General features: G+C 40.5%; 1 protein-coding gene across 1 annotated transcript in view; it reads left to right on the top strand.

The window, feature by feature from the left end:
• The first annotated feature begins 4,839 nt into the window (after positions 1-4,839).
• The window catches only part of hs3st4 (heparan sulfate (glucosamine) 3-O-sulfotransferase 4), a 69,742-nt gene continuing 55,465 nt past the window's right edge, over positions 4,840-19,116 (top strand). The window contains exon 1 of the mRNA XM_041062840.1: positions 4,840-5,438. Coding sequence (XP_040918774.1) covers positions 4,840-5,438 — 599 coding nt within the window. The remainder of the gene's footprint in view (positions 5,439-19,116) is intronic.

Here is a 19,116-nt window from a genome sequence, read left to right as displayed (position 1 = left end):
AAGCATGGGACTCTCACATTTCTAATTGGGCTGGTGAATGTAAAGGTGGTTTGTCACCATAAATATGGTGCTCCGGTTTAGTGTTTTGATAGAAATTCATTCTTCCTGTGTTCCTGTGCAATGATGTTGTGCATAAAAAATTCAAAAAATCTCATAACATCTTTTAGCAGTCATTCTTCTTGTGGCCCAATATAAGAGATCTTTCTTTTTCCAATCTTCCTGCAGAGAAATTCTTCAAATAAATTCATGAGGAAAATGCCTTCAAGTATCACTCGAAGGCATTTTCCTCATGAATTTTGTTATCTTCATTAAATGAACACAACAAAACTGTAGATTCTACTGAACCTGAGCCAGCACTATACAGTGGACAGTGCTGCCCAGGTTCATGTATTCAAATAGTTATTTTTATCATTATTATTATTATTATTACTAATTATTATCTAAGGTACTCTATCATGCCTTTGTGGTCTATGAGTCTGTCTACTCATTCAGAAGTTCTGCAATAAATTGATTGGTCATATAAATATTGATTCACTGTAACTTTGTGTGTTGACTGTACTGCATTTACTACAAACTGTCCCATTCATGGTATTTTGTAAAGTGTGTAATTGTTCGTGGTCCCTCAGTACTCAATTCAAACTGATGGAGGGATGGGCACTTGTATCCATTCTGTCATCTTCTGTCTAATTGCAGCCTGATAAACCATCTCTGCTGTCAGCCGCAGTGGAGCAACAGGGTGTGGTACTGGCCAATGCACTCTGACTTAAATTACACTGAGCACAGTTACAGTCGAGACAGCTGTACCTGCCAGAACCTCCCCACAATGGCCGTTCATCTCAGCTCCAGCGACAGGCTCAGGCTGTGGCAGAGTTCAGAATCAGGTCATTTCATATTAGAAGACCCAAATCTCAAGGTGATGCAGCAGCTCCTGAGCTGTAACCATATTGAGGAAGTTAAAGGGCCCTGATGGGTATTTTGCATTGACAGCACAGGAATTGCATGTGGTGCATCTTAGAAATGAAATTTGGACAGATTTACTTTATTTTATTTATTTATTTATTAACAATCTTTCATTCTGCACCTTGTGATGCTGAGCCAGACATTGAAGGAGCTCTGTGGCCACATTAGTTCCCCATAGCAGTGATGGCAGTGATGTTGTATAAGATGCAGTCTAGTTCTTAACCTCATCTGTGTTAACTGCCTCCAGGCTACTTCCTCTGTACACCCTGCCAAAGAACAATGCACCAAACACCAACAACTGGCATAAAAACTCTGGTTTAGATTTTGAATACTAAAAGCCCTGAAAAAACAAACAAACAAACAAAACAACACAATCATATTAAGAATATTTGAAAGAAGGCACACATGAGAGAATACATTATTTTGATATTGTCTATTCACTTGTGGTTCCACTGAACACTGTGGATCAAATTTGACTTTTTCTTTGTAATATACAAACAAAGAAAAAAAGACTGCACTGTAACATTGCAGACCACGTGTTGTATGTGCATATGAGGTGTACACATGTATTGCCTGAGAGTGAAGCAGATTCAGCCTGTGAGATGATATTTAATACAAATTAGATGAATAATTTGGCATTAACTGCGTGGATATTGTCAGGTTTGAAAATCATGATTGCAGTGGAACTGCAGACACATTGGGTAGCTCAGACCCATTTTTAATTCCAGGTGTAAATGTAATATGGATAATTCATATCAGAATACAATCTAGACACAAGGTGAATGTTAATGCGAGCTGCAGAGAGGGCCACTGTGCTGTGTGCGGCTCAGAGTCTCATCCTGATGAACAATGAACATGTGCTGGCAGACTGTGACTAGAGTGGTTAGCTTGTGCCATGGCTGCATGAAACAAGGAGATGGGGGAGTAATTTTTAATCTCCTGGTGTGAGTAAATTACTGTTGGTTAACTTGAGCTGTAACATTTGGGATTATTTAGCTTGTCTTAAACCCTGTGAAGACCTGTTGCCAGCAGGTAAGGTAGGAAATGTCTTTCGATAGTGGCCTTTTTACACAACCAGCAGACTGTCTATTTAACAGAACAGCTGTGTGGACTTAAACTAAACTTGACTGAAGTAAATTTTCCTGAGTGACTGCTTATTTTCTAAATGCAAATAGACACAATCTGAGCACTCAGCTTCCGCAGGGACAGACAGTGTCTGAGCAATTTATGAATGGCTCAGATAACAGACACAACAAAGGGAAGATAAAACAGGTCAATATATTTTCTCTTTTGCTCTGATGACAGTTTATTGTCAGCACTGAGCAGCAGCAGGCATCTTAATACCACTTCACTTGTGTTGTTAACACTGAAACGTTCTGTTGCAACTGCTCCACAGCCACAATGTCTGAGCATGCTCAGAAATCTCTCGCAGGGTGACTGTTAGGCAGGTAGGAAGTCTGATAACGTTGGGAATTTACAAACAGGGCAGTTCGTGTTAGAGAGCTCTCTGCTTCTCCGAGTGGCAATTTACGAATACAACAATTTCAACAAACCCATTGAGCTCTCCTACGCACTCTTGACTGCCAAACACCCAGTAACCATTGTGCTCCAAACACTTGTCCACGCTTTCCTCCCCCTCACCCAATCACCTGCATTGCTTATGTACTGGTCTGATTTGCCAATAACTTAATGTTTGAAATCAATCATCGGACAAGAAGTCAAAAAAACAAAAAAAACAAAAAACAAAAACAAGATCCATGCAGGTATTCAAAGTGTGTTGTCGATCATGTTTTCATCAAAGAATACATTAGTGATACTGTCTATTAGACATTTGCATCTCACTTCCGAAAGCATAACTCATATTTGACCATAAAAATAAATAGTACTGTATAAAAGTAATAAAAGTACTGAATTGATTTGTTCAGTTAGTTATTGTGAAAGAGACCCTACATAAAGTACTCACAACTGTCTCCTGGCTCTTAGATCAACATGCATGGTTACTTAAGAAAAATGGTTTATTTCCACTGGGTTAAAAAAAAACTGAACTATTGGTAGAAAAAAAGCAGCACTGGGAAGTTGTATTTTCTCTTGGTATTGGTAACTCATTGCATGACATAGATTTTCTTATTCTGTGGAAATGTACTGGCTGAATGCAAAAGGGCTACCTTGCTAAATTGTTGTGCTTTAGTAACACTGCAACACTCATAATAAAATGACTATGTGTCATTCCTGGTTTGCCTGCCAAACCAGCTACAGGCAGTTGGAAAAGACAGATCTGGTCAAACCACATGTACATTGAACATTTGCTATATTTCAAACACAGAACTTTAAATATAACAGTGTCTCACTGTTCCGAGAGTGAGGCATTGCAAATTACTTGTGACCCAGTACTTAGTGTGACGCTGGCTCTCCTGGTGTGTTGGAGGTGCGTGATGAATGAGATTCTCTAATACAAGGAGACATTTCAGTGGCATGCAATTTTAAATCCTCATATTGCTGCAACAAAGTGTACAAGTTAAGGTCTAGTGAATATTCTCATCAGTAATTATAGTCTGCACCCATGTATAATAAATTCAGTGTATAATACGTCTAAGCGGCATCCCCATCCTCAGCATAATGCAGAACACAGGATTGTTTTCTGCATGTGCTCTCTTGCGTTCAGAATTGTGTAGAGAATTAACTGCCACCATGACCCTTCATTTTAATTCAAAACACACTGTCGCTCATTATCCAGTTTGATTCATATAATCTGCTTTTACATTCATCAGGATAAACTTATTTTTCTCTTCTTTGTAAATTAACTTATGTAATGCTCCACAGAAAACCAGCAGGGTGCAGACATGAGCTTTCTGTAAAATGTAATCTCTATCAAAATAATATTCGAGATGGAGTTTTATCGTGAAACTTTACACAGTATGAAACATTTCACGACGCAATAAGCTCTCACGTATTCCAGCTATGTGATTCCCAGCTCCCTAAGCAGTCACAGGAATGGGGAGAAGCAGCCCTCCACACAACTATCTCAGATTTGGAAATCTGACGTTCATAGCTCTACTCGTGCATTGATAGAGGGAAAAGTGGGTGTACACACTAGTTGTGCTGTGTGGCTCCACAGTGCTTCAGTTCAGATGAGCTCACACAGCCGATGCGCACATCTTAGGACCCTACCAATGTGAGAAGGCGCAAGGACGGCGAGCAGCAGCCTGGTAGTCAGTGGGAAGAGTGGATGCCTTTGTGCAAAGGCTGCTGTTTTTTGTTTTTTTTTTACACACAAAAGTAAACAGAGAGAAGCGTAAGGGATTGTGCGCTCATTCGTCTCTCGTTGGAAAGATTCTTTGGATTTGTAGGTTGCCTGGATGGATGTGAATTCACTCTTGTGTCGCCGACTGGACTGGACTTCGGGCTGAGCGGCTAATGAGAAGAAGCCCACTTTAAAGACACTACTGTTCGTTTTCTTTTTTCTTTTTTCCTTTCTCTCTTCTGTTTTCCTTTGACCCTCTTCTTAAAATGTCAGGATTTCGTCCATCATACTCTGTCCAGTTCAAGCCAGGCTGCTCATTTGGAAGGACGCCAGACCTCCAGCCTCTCAAATCTGCAAGTTCAGTCCAATAAATTGTGACATTGTCTGTCAGCTTTGGAATAAGAAATCGATACTCAAGAAAAAGGACGCGATATTCTTCCGGAATTTTAACGATCTATTTCCCCTCTATCCTTATAAATATGCGATCTGGTCGGATTAGGTTGGTTTGGTCCAGCTTCACGCTTTTGTAGCTGGAGCAGCGCTGATAGTGACTGATTATTGCCGTTGATTTTGTCAATGCAAGACTCGGGGTGGAAACATGTCTGGCCACTTCTTTGAGAGGATCACTGCTATCAGAGATGGCATTTTGGTCCAGCACTTCGGTTTTCACCTCTAAAGTGCCCCGGAAAATCTTATTCATGTTCACCCTCTCCCTCTCTGTCACCTACTTGTTCTATAGCTTGATGAGCTGCTACAACTCGCTGCAGTTCCCTCTGCAAGAGAACTACGTGTATCAAGGGAGGCTGGTGACGGAAGAGACAACTTTTGTGACATTGAGGGAGAAACTTTATTCCGCTTCACAGGGCTTTAACGAATTCACCGAGGCCGAGAGAACCACCGCGGTTTCCACAGTAAAGGATCATGCTGAGGCCGAACAAAGGACAGTGGAGTGGATTAGGACTCAGGCGTCTCCAACTAAATCGGCGGCGGCGGCGTATCACACCACCGCGCTGGAGAGGGAGCACCAGGAATTCAGCACCACGGACAGCGAACTCAGGATGAACTGCACCTCGGATTACGGAGAAAAGAAACTTCCCCAAGCCATCATCATCGGGGTGAAGAAAGGGGGGACCAGAGCCCTGCTGGAGGCTCTCAGGGTGCACCCGGACGTCAGAGCCGTTGGAAATGAGCCACATTTCTTTGACAGGAACTACGAGAAGGGTCTGGACTGGTACAGGTGAGTTGCCATTTCAGTCTGATCTAGTTATCTGAAGACTGCGATCCTGTTGTGTGCATGTTTAAGCGAGATTTACCACAAATCATGCGTGCTTTACTTTTCTGTGTACCATTTTCCAAGGCATGCCACGGTGTTTTCGTCTGTTGAAGTGTTTTTAGTGCTTTCCAGCAACACTTTGATTTCTGTAAGGTTCGAAAATCAACTTCTAACAGACAGAGACTTGAAACGTGTTTGAGACAGGTAATCCATCAGAGTGAACATCATTTCTGCCCTTAAGCTTGTCAAAGTTAATGTACTGTTGCGTGGCCATGCAAACTTTTTAAAATTAGTCTGCATTTTCAGCTGTTTTACTAAACCAAAATGAAAAAGACTAAACAAAAACTATTTGTACATGTCTTTTTTTTTTTTAATATCTCTAATTCAAGTTGATTCTCATATACAGCGACTTGAATGGGAGGCAATGATGAAATTGTGGCACAAATAATTCACAAAGCAGCTTTGGCAGGTGGTTACAGTAGCAGTGATACACACATTATATTTGGTAAATGATAAAACTCTGACATGGTCCATTAACAGACTGTGATCATTTTACTTATCATGCACAACAGTCAAATGAGTGAAGTGAGTTTTATAATCTTGTAGTTTTCATTTGATAGCATCCCTTTCTAAATTGTAAGGTCTGTGTTTGATGTACTGAAAGCTGTTTGAAGATGCACAGTGATCTTAAACAGCAGTTCTTTTCAGAAAAGAGAATTACACTGTACCATAGGTGTGTCTGTTATATGTCAAGTGATGTTCTGTCACTCAAAAAGTTGAAGCTCAGACCTTTAGTGGCGCAAACACGCAAAGGAGTGTAACTCTATTATTATTATTATTATTATTATCAATAATAATAATAATATTTTTATGTCTGAAGTTTTTGTGTCTCTATACCAATATGACATTTTATTGTGCATATTTAATTTGACCTTTTAGACAAAGTTATGTGCCTCAGGCTGGGTCCTTCATCCACTGGTAAAAAATGAAATACACAGTACACTGCGAGACAACAGTCACTGGATGTTTATATCACATAACTGATGTTGGTAATTTCTAGATGCTGTGTTTGACATTGACTGATGGAATTTGGATCATTATTCAGTTAATTATTGCTCAGTATCTTTTACACTCTCATACACACTCACATACACAGATGCAGAGTCATGCTGACAAAATAAAAACACATGGAAATAATTTTTCTATAGGGTATATTTTGTGTTTGTGTGATAGATATTGGACTATATATATTATGTTGTATATGTTGGTATTTAAAGGAGAATTAGTAAAGTTTTTTTTTTCTGGAGTTTACTCTGTTTTAATTTCACAGGTTGGTCAGTAGTTTCTTCTGCTTTTCAACAGCACTTTAAACCCATCACCTTCCAGAGCACCTCCTTTATTTAAATAGCAGATAATTGAACACGTAACAGTGCCGTTTAGTACTGTATTTTCTCAATTACCGTTGGTCTCTGCTTTGCAGCTGGTTCTCAAAGGAGCGTGAATTGTCTACACCACCTTTCATGTGTGTGTGATGGTTGACATTCACTTTGAGTCCAGGTTTATTAACCAGAGAAGAACCTGTTTATCATTGCCACGTTTATGGGGGGAAAAATCAATTTGAGGGTTCATTCATGGTCAGTTGGTCATGGCTCAGTTAGGCGTTGTTCTCACATAATGATGTTTGACCAGGGGAATTTAAGATTTTCTAATGGAGTCAATGAGCTGGTGAGAATGACGCTGACTCAAAGTCCCTTCTGTTTCTCCGTAGAACCGGGTCTGTTACGCCGATGTTTGGGTTGCGGAGCATCTGCTTTCATCTTGCTGCATAGACACGGGAGCTCTCGGCTGTTCATTTAGCCTGTGTTAATGCAAGCTGTTTCATTACGCTTACGGTGAAAGGCTCATTAGACAGGAGGATGACATGCTTACATAAATAATAATAAGTGTGCTCGTGTGTTTTAGGGCCCCTGAGCCAAACAAATCCCTAAAGGAGGCCTAATTTTATATCTGTCATTGTCCTGTGTATAATGCTCACCTCAGAGTGGTGCGTTCAGGGATGAAAGAAACACACAGGCAACATTTTGCACCAGTTGGGAGGACACACCGAGGCAATATTTCTGCTTGTTTTCATGGTCAAAGTGAAAGGTTAAATGGAACTGAGCCACTATTTCTGATACCAGAAAATTCATTCAGACCACATTTGGTTTTTGTTTGTTTCTAAATGATGCATTTTACTGCATCGCTGTCTTCTGTCTGTGATGCTCTGGCTAATGTGTACTTAATGGAAGTGAAATTATGATCAGTTACAGATGTTTGCAACCATTTGACATTGGTGTAGTTGAGTGAGACCAGTAATCTAATACGGTGCGATTCATAAATTTTTAGTAATACCCGCTTGACATTTTGGCGGATAGACTACGGGGAATGTAACCCAAAGGCATCATGTATGTGCTTACATGTACTCAAATACCTGAGCAGTATTTCTCAATACAGTACACCCAAAGACGTTTTTGTGTTGTTGCACCAAAGGTTTTTTATTGACTGGAGATAATTGTCCTTTACAATATATTCTACACACATTCAGGGTTAGGGATATTTTCGAATAACTGGGATTGCGTGGTTGTGTTAGGGTTGTTGTTTGTATTTGTTGGGGGATTACTTTGTTTTTTTCTTTTTGGTGATGCTCTGGAGGAAAGAAAGCAGGATGAAGGAAAGTTCGGTTGAGTGTTGTGCTGTGAATTAAAGATCCTCCTTGCCTGGAGCCTTTGCCACTGATAGCCACTGCCATTGATTTTCTCAAAAATGCAACAAAAAAATTTTTTGGGAGGTTTGAATCTTGCTTATGTGCTTCGGTTGCTCTTCCTGCTATTTACATGGATGGATACCTTAAAAAAAATAACAGTATATGTGTATATGTTACAAACATTCCATAGTGAAAAACCGATCAATTACTGACACCTTTAGCTGCTGGTAAGTAACTCTCAAACCACTAAGATTAAAATATATATAATAAAGGCTGAAAGTTTTCCATTCCTGAGGAGAAACAATGCATTCAGACTTTTAGATTTTCTGCACAAGATGGTCTGCTTGTTTTTAGATTTGTTCAGAAATGTCTCACAGCAATCACTTCTGGTTGTGGCTTCCCGTGCAGACGCAGAGCTCCACGTCCATAAACCTTTTTGCACAAATCCAGCACACATGATAAATTCACATCAGGATTCCAGGTGTAGAGTGGGTTTAGTATGAGCCTCGATGGACAGGCCCAGATGGGTGATTGGTGCTGCCTTCCTGTTTTTAGCACTCTTGGACAGTTTCTCCAGTGTGTTTTGGGCTTACTTGAACAAGCAATTAGCAATGTAGAGCCATCATTACCATACACAGAGGACTTTTATCAGCCAATTGGCACTTCTAATGTTGCCTCTATTTCTGAGTAAAGAGGATGAGCCACCACCACAAGGATTTAACTTATCTGTTCTCTTGAGCATGGCTCAACCTGGTGCAAACGCCCATCCTCGAATAGGAAACATTTGATGCATGATGACCAATACAGCAACTGTTACTGCAGCTCTTTGCCAATTTTCATACACATTAGTGGAAACATAATGTGTCTCAAAAACTGTGCTAAAGACTGTAATTGATTAGCGGTCATACATGAAGATCTATTCCTTTTGTGGGTGAGCATTCTCAGCAGGAATTCACACTAGTTAGGGACCGGCCTAATGAGGGCTTATTAGTAAGGTTGACTGCTTGGTATTTTCGGCATTTCTGCAAAATGCCAAACAAATGGTGTTTAAATTAGTGTTAACAAATAGGGCTTTAAAGGAGCAATGGCCTAGAAGGAATATAGAAGGCAAAAAAAACCCCCAAAAAACTAACAAAATAAAGAAATGAAATTCTGAACTGCTGTCTGAAAAACTTTATGTATGAACAATAATGGTAGTGATGGTAGTGGTCAGTTGATTTACAGTAGAATCTTGTTGACAGAGCAGTATTTAAAAAATAATTAAATGATTACATTACAAATTAGGAATATATATATTTATCTTGCACTTTGCACTTTCAAATTTGAGTTAATTGGCAGATCAGCAGTGGCAGTGTCAGCCTTCCACCTTGTTAGAAATAAAACCATTTTGAAAAGTGTCAGACTGTCCGTTTTAGATTAATTCCAGCTGAAAAGCACGTGTGACCAGATCAAATAATAAAGCGGGAGGAATGAGGTTTCTCGTCTATTGAGGCTCACTGGAATTCTGCTCTGCACTGATGTGTGAACTGGACGAGCAGCAAAGTAGGAACAGTTGTATCAGTCTTTTCAAAAGGAATAAGAATAGCTTCCTTCACACTGAAAAAAACCTGGTACAGAGTAATTGTGTTGAGAAATATGCTATGGAATAATGGAAGTATGTAATAAATATATAATATGTTCAGTAATTTTAAATGCAGGAGCATGAATATGTCCTCAAACATCTTTGGACTTTAGGGTCAAAAAGCAAAGATTCAAGGTAAAGAAAAGTGCATTTTGTACTATATATGTTGATATTCTAACTTTAGGCTTCGGTACGTCCAGTATCCATATCTGCCGGGGTGCAAAGTTGAGATGATACCTAACAAAAAATCGATACAAGAGTCAGAGATACAGCTGCATCGACACAGAACCACAGATCCGAACCAATTCTGTGTGAAATTCATCAAAAATCAATATGGCTGTGAAACACATCTCTTAAAATTGCAAGCAACTCTGTCTCTGTGTCATTGTTCTTCTGGTGTGTGTGCCTGCATGTTTGTGTGTGTGTGTGTGAGTGTGCACGTGTGGCAACCCACACCTCTCGTGCCATGATACCCTGTAACTTACAATACCTACTTTCAGACATCCACTTCCTGAAAACAATCCCACATGGAAAAAAGTCAGACTCCACCATGTACAACAAATCTGAGCTAAAGAACTGTGTTATGCAGGACATGCAACAGCAACGTAAGACATAGAGGAGGCATCACTGACACAAATTACACATTTTGTGCTTGAAATAAAATCATCTTTACTGCTTTTTAAATTCACTAAAATGAGTTGTTTCTCTGTGCGTGAACAAGCTTTTTAAAAGTTTTACACAGTGTCCAGTCCCACAATAATTATCCAAAAGCTATAAATAATGCCTCACTCATAAAGTTTCTCATTAGGCTATAAGAATTAACAGGATAAAGAATAGATTTATATACTGTAATTCATCAAATAACTGCCACTAAGAGAATATTCTCCAAGGTAACAAGAGTGTAGATCCTGCATATGAAACCACTGGTAGCTGTCCTGAATAACTTATCGCTCTGTCAGACTACTGCTAACACACAACAGCTGCCTGCTTCTGTAACACTGAGTTTCACCACAGACTGCATGGATCTGACCCAGTGTAAAAGGATTTATTTCCAAGCTCACCTGTTTATGAGGTGAATACATCATTTATCAAAATCATAGCCCCTCCGTCGGGACTTGGCAGCACTAAATTAAAAGCATATTTTAAGGAGAAAAAGACGAAGCAACAGCAGGTTGTAATATAAATAAGTTTAGTTTGAAGTAGTTGCATGACTTTCATCCCGCATTAGCAAACAAAAAGAGATTTGCAAACTGCAGTTAAAAACTAATCTGAGAGGATTGTGGTCGTCACCTGAAATTTAGATAACTCTGGTGAACATGTGAGCAAATCACCAGTTAAGCAAAGGTTTGCGTGTGCACACCGTTTCCGGTGTATCCACTGAAAAATGTTTAAACATAGGATAAATCAGCTAACTGTGAACCCGAACCAAAGTATTACAGAGGTTTGCAAACTCTAATATCTCTGTGTTATTAAAATGACACTTTAACCCCCAATGCAATAAAAGCTGAGGGGATGTGCCTATAAATCTTTGGAAGCAGTGTTTATACCCTTTCAGGGCTGCGTCCCTGTGCTGAGAAACGAATCAGTGATAGCTTCCAGCTCTGTGGTGATTAGTCCCAGCAGACATTGTTTTTATTCCAGCATACTCTGAACCTATTTTGCTTTTGTTGCTGTCTGCTTTTCAGTCATCTTTTCTTGATGCTTCATAAGATGTGGCCTTTTAAAAGGATGCCACAGAATGGGACTTGCCATTTCCAAGGACTTTTGTCTTTGTGTGAGTTGCAGTGTGCTCTAATCAATAGATCCTACACAGCTACAAAACTTTTACCTAAACCAAGGCCATACAATAGAGTGTGTTCACTCCTCATCTCACCTTATCAAAGCAATGGATCCTTTCTTTGCGCTTTCAATGTGAAAGTCATGTGTCTCTCTTTTTTTTCTTCTTTTTTTTTTTGTTTGACGTATTAAAGTCGCTTCTTGGAGGCAGTGCCAGTGTACCATGCCTGATTCATCTGATGTAGGAAATTGAGGGAACAGTGTGCACTGCAGCACAGGCTTTAGTGTACCTGCAACCTCCAGTTGTAAAACGGGACCCAGTGACAGGACTTGTGTAATGGAGACATGGATCCACTGCCGAGCCCAGCAGCAGAAAGTCTAAATCCAGCGTTTATCCCTTGTTTAGCCCTGCTTTCCCTCTCTCAGCTGCTCCATGGGCAGCTTAGCCCCTGACTCTTGCCACCTTACTGGGAGCCTGCGACTCCACTCAGTGGGGATATGGGAAAGAGCAAGGTGGGCCAGATCCCGGAGTAGGCAGGATGCCATGCCTTCCAGCTGGGCCTGTGTGCTGCTGCAGTGCCTCCCTGTCCTGCGCCTTCCCAACATGGTAGAATCTGCCTACGCCTGATAAGACGGCGCCAAGACTCACAAGGACGCACCTCTGAGTACTCTGATGCCAGTGCTGCAGTTGTGGAATTAAACTTTTTAATTAGCAGCATACCCCTGCGCTGTCAAGAGAGTGGACCGCTTCGGTTAGGTCTTTCTCATTGCCCACCCTCTTTCCACTTGATTAAACTCCCAGGCATGGTGGAGCTGTGAGGTTGCAGTTACCACAGGAGCAATCATGTTTATTTCTTGTTTGAAAATCTCTTTAGATGCAGCATAGCACAGGGAAATTACTCATTATATCCTACAACTAGAAAGGGCAGCCTTTTCCTCGTTCTCTACCTCACACACACACACACACACACACCAACCAAATCAATGCATTGAACAGTAGGCCTACTACACTTCAGTGTTATACCTATCCACCCTATTGAATCAACAATTCAATGAAGCCATCTACCCCATGAGTGAGAAATGACTTCTTATTGTGTAAAGGCCCTCCTCTCTGATTATCAAACATACAGCTGATTGTCAAGTGTAATGGTGGAGTACCAGTGAGTGCCTGTGCAATCTGAAAAGTGAAACTACACATTCACATATTTTACACTTGATGTCATTTTAGTTCCATTGGTAAAGGTCTTTCATATGCAAACATGTTATAAACGATTGTATCAAATTACATATATCGTGAATTGTGTGGACTGTATATTTTTATGTGTTAATATATTCAGTGGAAACTGGTTCAATCATTTTCTAGACACGTGGGTGCCTTAGGTTGGACATCCATTCGAGGACAGTATTTTAAAACAATGGTAATAATTTTAGAATGTTTCATGTTAGATTTAATGTTAACATTATTCAGAGTCAGGTCTGTTCAGCATTTTGGGAAATACTATTTGCTTTCCTGTCAAGAATGAGATGGAAAGATTTGCAGCCCTTTCATGTATATGGTCAATGTGAAGCTACAGCCGGCACTAACTAGGAAACTACTCCATTCTGCACATAGCCTAAGTTTGTAGAATGTATTAACATCATCAGGCTTTAAATTCTTTAAATCTCAGGTGAAAACTTTCTTTTGTAGTACTCTGTAGATTTTAATTTCAACAAGCACAGCCACAAAGCTATCTATCTCAGCACAGCTAATTAGTTCAGCCATTACAACACTTCTCTTCAGGTTTATTTTTCCTGATTTTTTTTTTTTTTTCATATTTTCTGCAGCAAATATCCCAATACGATGGATCAACACATACTGTACAGTAGAGCACAGTGCTGAATTACCTTTCAGGAGGTTTTTCCTTTCACTGATGTTTTGTTTTGGCTGAATAGAGCCTCCTTTTTTCATTCCATTTCAGGATTACAGGCTGGTTTGATCTTATTCTAGCGATCTGTATTGTAACATGAGAATTATGGAAGAGGTAATACTGCTCTATCCTTTTTGCATATGGAGGAAAAAAAAACTCTTGAGCAGTTAATGGGTATAGCCAATTTCATCCTGCCTTTGGTCCTGCTCAGAATTCATGTGCATTCCTCCTCTCTCACACACACATTCATCTCTTTCTCTTGCCCTGCTGTAGCTACACTCTGATGCTTTCAAGTGGAAGTCTATTTTACTTATGGTTAGAATTTAATTCACTGTTTTTTCCCCTTTCATTGCTATGAAGTGGCCGTGGGTTATGGTTCGCCATCAAGGCTCATATCCATTTTATTTTTGTGTCCATCAAAAGAGCCTGATAAAATTCAGAGCAGCCTTTTCCTCTGTTGTGGCTGGGATAGAAGGGAGGACTTAGGCTTGTGTTTTTGTTCCACAACATGGACAGATTGTCTGAAAATGAGAGACATAGCTTCATCTGTTAAATAATTTATTTTGGACTCAAAATAAAGTATAAGCTGAAGTCATTTTATGCTCAAAGGGATTCATCTCTCCCAAAAGATTATTTGCATGCAACAGAATTGCCGTGATGTGCTTCTAGTCTGGAGGAACAATGATTCTCTTCGGCAGAATGCTGGTTTACAGACGTCTTTAAATCTCTGCAAATAAGACTACCTTGGGACAAATACGCATGTCAATCATACTTGTCAAGATTCCAATTTTCCTTCCACATCTCCTGGAGCACTTGCGCTGCTCATACTCCTTATTGGCTGCGAGGGATGTGGTCTCATGACACAAGCTGATGCATTTGTTCAGTCAAAGGGAAAACCCTGACAGGAATGGTCATGGAGCCAAGATACAGGGAGACTGCTGGGAGTGTGTTTCAAATGTGTGTCCATGAGCTGATTGGTGCTTCTGTAGTATGCTATGCTGAGGGATGGGGAGAATAAAAGAATGTTGGCTTTTCCCTCTAGTGTAGGCAGCCTTATCATATGACCATTACGCAGTAGATATATGCAGCAATATGCAGCATATGGGTTTTTTTTTCCCCACCAAGAAAAGCCTTGGCCATTTTGTCAAAGCGCTGAAATTAGCATGCTGCTAAACATAGATGCAATTCCAGCGATTTTTCAGGATTCTCTTTTTTTTTTTTTTTAACCAATTACCCTCTTTTTTAAGGATTTGATGAAAACAAAAAGTTAGGACCATTTATAGAGGTGATCTTTGCAGCCAAATACATCTCGTGCTCCTTATAACATCTACAGTTCAGCAACAACCTGACAGACTTAATTCAATTATGGCTGTGTGATGTGTTGAGACTCCGGAGGTGTGAGCTAATTCCTCTGTTTACACCCCTGAGTCACTGTCACAAACAAAGACAAACACATTCATTGGCTTCCAGGATCTTGTTTGCTGTGATTGTCCCATCGCCTTTGAAGTTTCTCATCGCTTTATGTTGTTTACTTATTCATGCTCTTTCTTTCCTTCAAATCACCATGGGGTATTCCGTTAGAATAATTTTAGCACAGTGTGAAACAATGTATGAGCTCAGTATTAGATGTGTAAACTGCATTCAGCACACATCTTACTCACAGTACAGTAGACATGTTGCCGTGATGGACCAAGTGGCACTTTGAAGAGGAAATCTTCAATCAGTCAGTAAAGTCCTGATTTCATGACTGATGAAACATATTGCTGGTGTCTCAGCCACTACCACTCTCAGTGTGTTTGGTATGTTGGAAGTCATTAACACAAGCTGTGGCATTTGCCAAACTCCCCTGAGACTTGGATTAAGCCAGTGAAATGCAAAAGGACGGGTTTAGGGATTATGCTAATTGCTAATTGCTGTAACAGGAGGTGATTGTTTTTCCTGGATAATTTGGATTATTGGCGTTAGAGATTTAGAAGAGAGTCGACGTGTTCGGCCTTTCTAATAAGGCTGTTACCTGCTCTCAACCATGAAGGCAACTCTTCCCTTGTGGGGCCCTTGATACGTGTGATATATTGTGTGTAATGCACCACATAAACACACACAATGAAATCAGCAATGAATTGTGCTGCAGACAAAGGGAAAAAGTGGTAACACCTTTAATTGAAATGCCTCTCATAATACAGCATTAGGGCTGCCCCAGGGTTAATGGGGAGAATTAAGTTTGGGCTCTCTTTTCATTCTGTTTTTATAAAGCCAACATTCATAAACCATGTTTACCAAAGTAGCATACACCAAAATATACAACTTACTCCACTGTGGTATTTTTGAAGTGACTTAGAGTGCGAAAAAAATGCAATACAAAAAAAATCACAGTCAGATTCATAAATTAAAAGTGTGCGTGAGTGTGCCCAGTCTTGTTTACCTCAGTCCTTTTTAGCCTATCGCCACTTGAGGGCACTCTATAAAAGGGTGCTGTGGCCACAGGGCTCTCAAGTCTCACGCATTGAGCGTGACAGTCACGCTTTTCGGTCTTTTGTCACGCACTTGCGCCACAAGTTGTATTTCTCACGCTGAAAAAAAATACCGGTAGATTTCTCTGGTGCGTCGTTGCTATGGAACCGGGGGGAATCAAGCACGTCTGCACGAGTCGAGCCTGTCAGTTACCTGTCAATCAAAAAAGGAAAGGGGCGGGCTAAGATAACGCAACAACCAATGAAAAAAAGCATTGTTATCACGTGATTATCACACGCTTACAATGCTTTTGGGGGGATGTCACGCTTGCCCGCATTCAAAACTTGAGAGACCTGTGGTCATCTTGACGCTCTCTTGCTTCTGGCTCAGAGGCCCCCCACTTCCTGGTCGTCCGCTTCCTTTCCCTTCTGTCGTCGCTGGTGCAGGCCCTCTTCCGACGTGCACGGTTCGTGGGTTCATTCCCAGTGCCGCAAATTAGCCGCGGGTTGCTGCTAGCCTCTACTGTTGCCCAGTGGACACCTCGCCTCTTCTCTCAGGTAAGCAGACGTAGCCTGGTCGGTACGTACGCCGGGGGGTTTAATGTATTTAACCTGCATGTGCCCTCTATATATCGTTTGGTTAGTTTAGCTTCCTTTTGTTTAATACAGAGGGTTATTTGCTGTCTGGTTTGTTCAGCACGGAGCACAAAATCCTGCCGCTTTGCCTTACTGGGGTGTTTCTGGCGCTTTCTCCGTTGTGGTTCCGCTGGCCGCTTGGGCGCTCTGGCGTTGCTGCCGTCGGGCTGCGCAGGTGTGCGACGCAAAATTGTTTCTTGGATTAACAATTTTATGTTATGTTTGGTAATTGATATCCTTAGTATTTGTGTTTTCAGTTAATTTATAGCCACCTGTGCTATAAGCATTGGTTTATTCTTTTTTTGGGGTTGTTTTTTGTTTATTGGTTGTTTTGCTTGTGTTGAGTGTGACCCCACTAATTTTATCTCCTGGTCACCTTTTCAGTCGCTGAGAGCCGAAGGTTGTGATGGTCGAGGTGTTGAGTGGTGGTGTCGCCCTCCCTTTTGTGTGCTGGTCCTGGTTTCCCTTCACTACGTGTGTGTGTGGCTGTCTTGTGTGGCTGGGGTGATTTTGTATATAATTTTGGGATAAGCCTCAGCCCTGATATGGTCCCCTATTTCTCTCACGTCCTTGGTATGAATGGTGTTTTATAGTGTTTAAAGAAGACTGTGCAATAAAGTGTATCTTTTGATTATTGTCCTGGACCCACGTCTCCGCTCCGTTGTATTACGAACCTGAGTGCCTTGTAGTTGGTATGGTTGCTTGTAACCATTTCCTTGGGTGAAATTCCCAAGGTGGCGTTGTCTGGCTTTTTGGTGTTGCTCTTAGTTGGATGTTGTAGTAACCCCCCCCCCATTTCGCCACACCTGGGATATGTATGCAAGCAGACTTTAACACAAATTGAGAAATGTTTTAGTTTTTTACATTACTAACTACCAAAGACATGTGACTTGATGTATTTTTATAATTTTATAAGAAGCTGAAGTATTTGAGAACCTTTGCCAAAAGCACAACTGTAGCTATCAACAAGAACTATACTGTGGCAAACGCTGTAACCACGGTTATGTTATCAAACTCAAAAAAGAGCGATTTGATTGCTACATCTAACCACCTCTAGTCTCTCAGTAAAATAAAGTATTGATTCACAGCTTTTGACCTTTTTCTAACCTTGGTTAGCCTTTTAACGTTTGTCTGCAGTGACTAAGGAGCAACAACTTTCAGACACAAGATGTCTCTAAAAATCTAAAGACAATGAATGAATGAATGAATAAAGAAGGCTTGTTATTGGATGGTTGTTTTCTATATTTCCAAATGTCATTCACAGACACAGGAAAAATATATTCAACACATATAAATATAAAGTCATCAGACAACATTTAGAGTAGTCTGTCAGGAACAAAACTGGAAAAACACACCAGTCTGCTTGCAGGTTGTTGGATCAGGATCCTTGACTTATTTCTGGCTCTTTTTTCATAAGGAATGTGAACAGCATCTGGTTATTCATTCACATGCATTTTAAGTACTCTCAGGGTGAATCTCCCAATAGTCGCTTTCTTCTCTAATCGACCTCTGGTTTGTTTCATGTCTACAAGACAGGAGGAGGCAGAATCCTAAGTATGAATTGATTTTTGAATGAGCATACATTTACTTTTTAACACCTACAGAACACACTGGGGCTGTGCTGTGCAGCAAACAGGCTGTCTTAATTGATTTGAGTAATGAACAAGGACATGCTTTCTGTGTTTTGACTCAAGGTCACTTTGCCATCACAGTCTTAAGCTGTGTCCTCTGGTCTTTATAAAGGACCAACTTACCATGAAAGTGTATCTGGGCCGAGGTGAGAAGGTAGCTGCTGTAACTAATGGGTTTATTTAATTCAATTTATTGCTTCAGCCGCTGCATCATATGAGACATGCTGGTCACTGTAAGATTGAGGTTTCTTCATGAAAGAAAGAGAGATTAACCCCCTTTTCAAAAGGGCAGAATACACTCTCATGTCATGCTGAATTTTCGTGCCTAGATAGCTGGATGTATAAATCTGCAGAACTAAATGAATATAGGTTTGTGGTGAAATGGGGCTCTCAAGCTTATTTCGTACAAGCCTTTTAATCAGCGTCACGCTGGGGCTATGCTTGCTGGGCTGGGAATCTGTAATAAATGAGGGCTTTGTCAACATGTCCACTGTTGGATGCAGGGAAGCAGTGTCTTTTGATTTCAGTGTGTCAGCTGAAAGGCACTCCAGCATATTTTTCCAACTAAATGTTTAGCATTCACTGCTATCTTTTTCATCTATTGTGTATTTCTATGGACTGAGGATGGCATTCTGTTTTCACCTTCAGCATATTATAATAATTAATTCAGCTTTAATACTATTATGTTGGTTACATGTCAGACCATATCTGCCTCTTAACACATTGTCTCCGGTTAACATTTTCCAAATTTCTGATACAATCTGTAGAATACAAATGAAACAGTCCCAGCAGCAGCTGCTGGGTCTGTGTTGTCTCAGCTCAGAGCGAATTGCTTTCTCTTAAATTTGTTTTGTATTACACCTCATTTTTACAGGAAT

This window comes from Toxotes jaculatrix, chromosome 18, assembly GCF_017976425.1.
Source record: "Toxotes jaculatrix isolate fToxJac2 chromosome 18, fToxJac2.pri, whole genome shotgun sequence".
Taxonomy (NCBI): Eukaryota; Metazoa; Chordata; class Actinopteri; family Toxotidae; genus Toxotes; species Toxotes jaculatrix.
The sequence above is the reverse complement of the archived record's forward strand: the minus strand, read 5'-3'. Positions and strand labels throughout refer to the sequence as shown.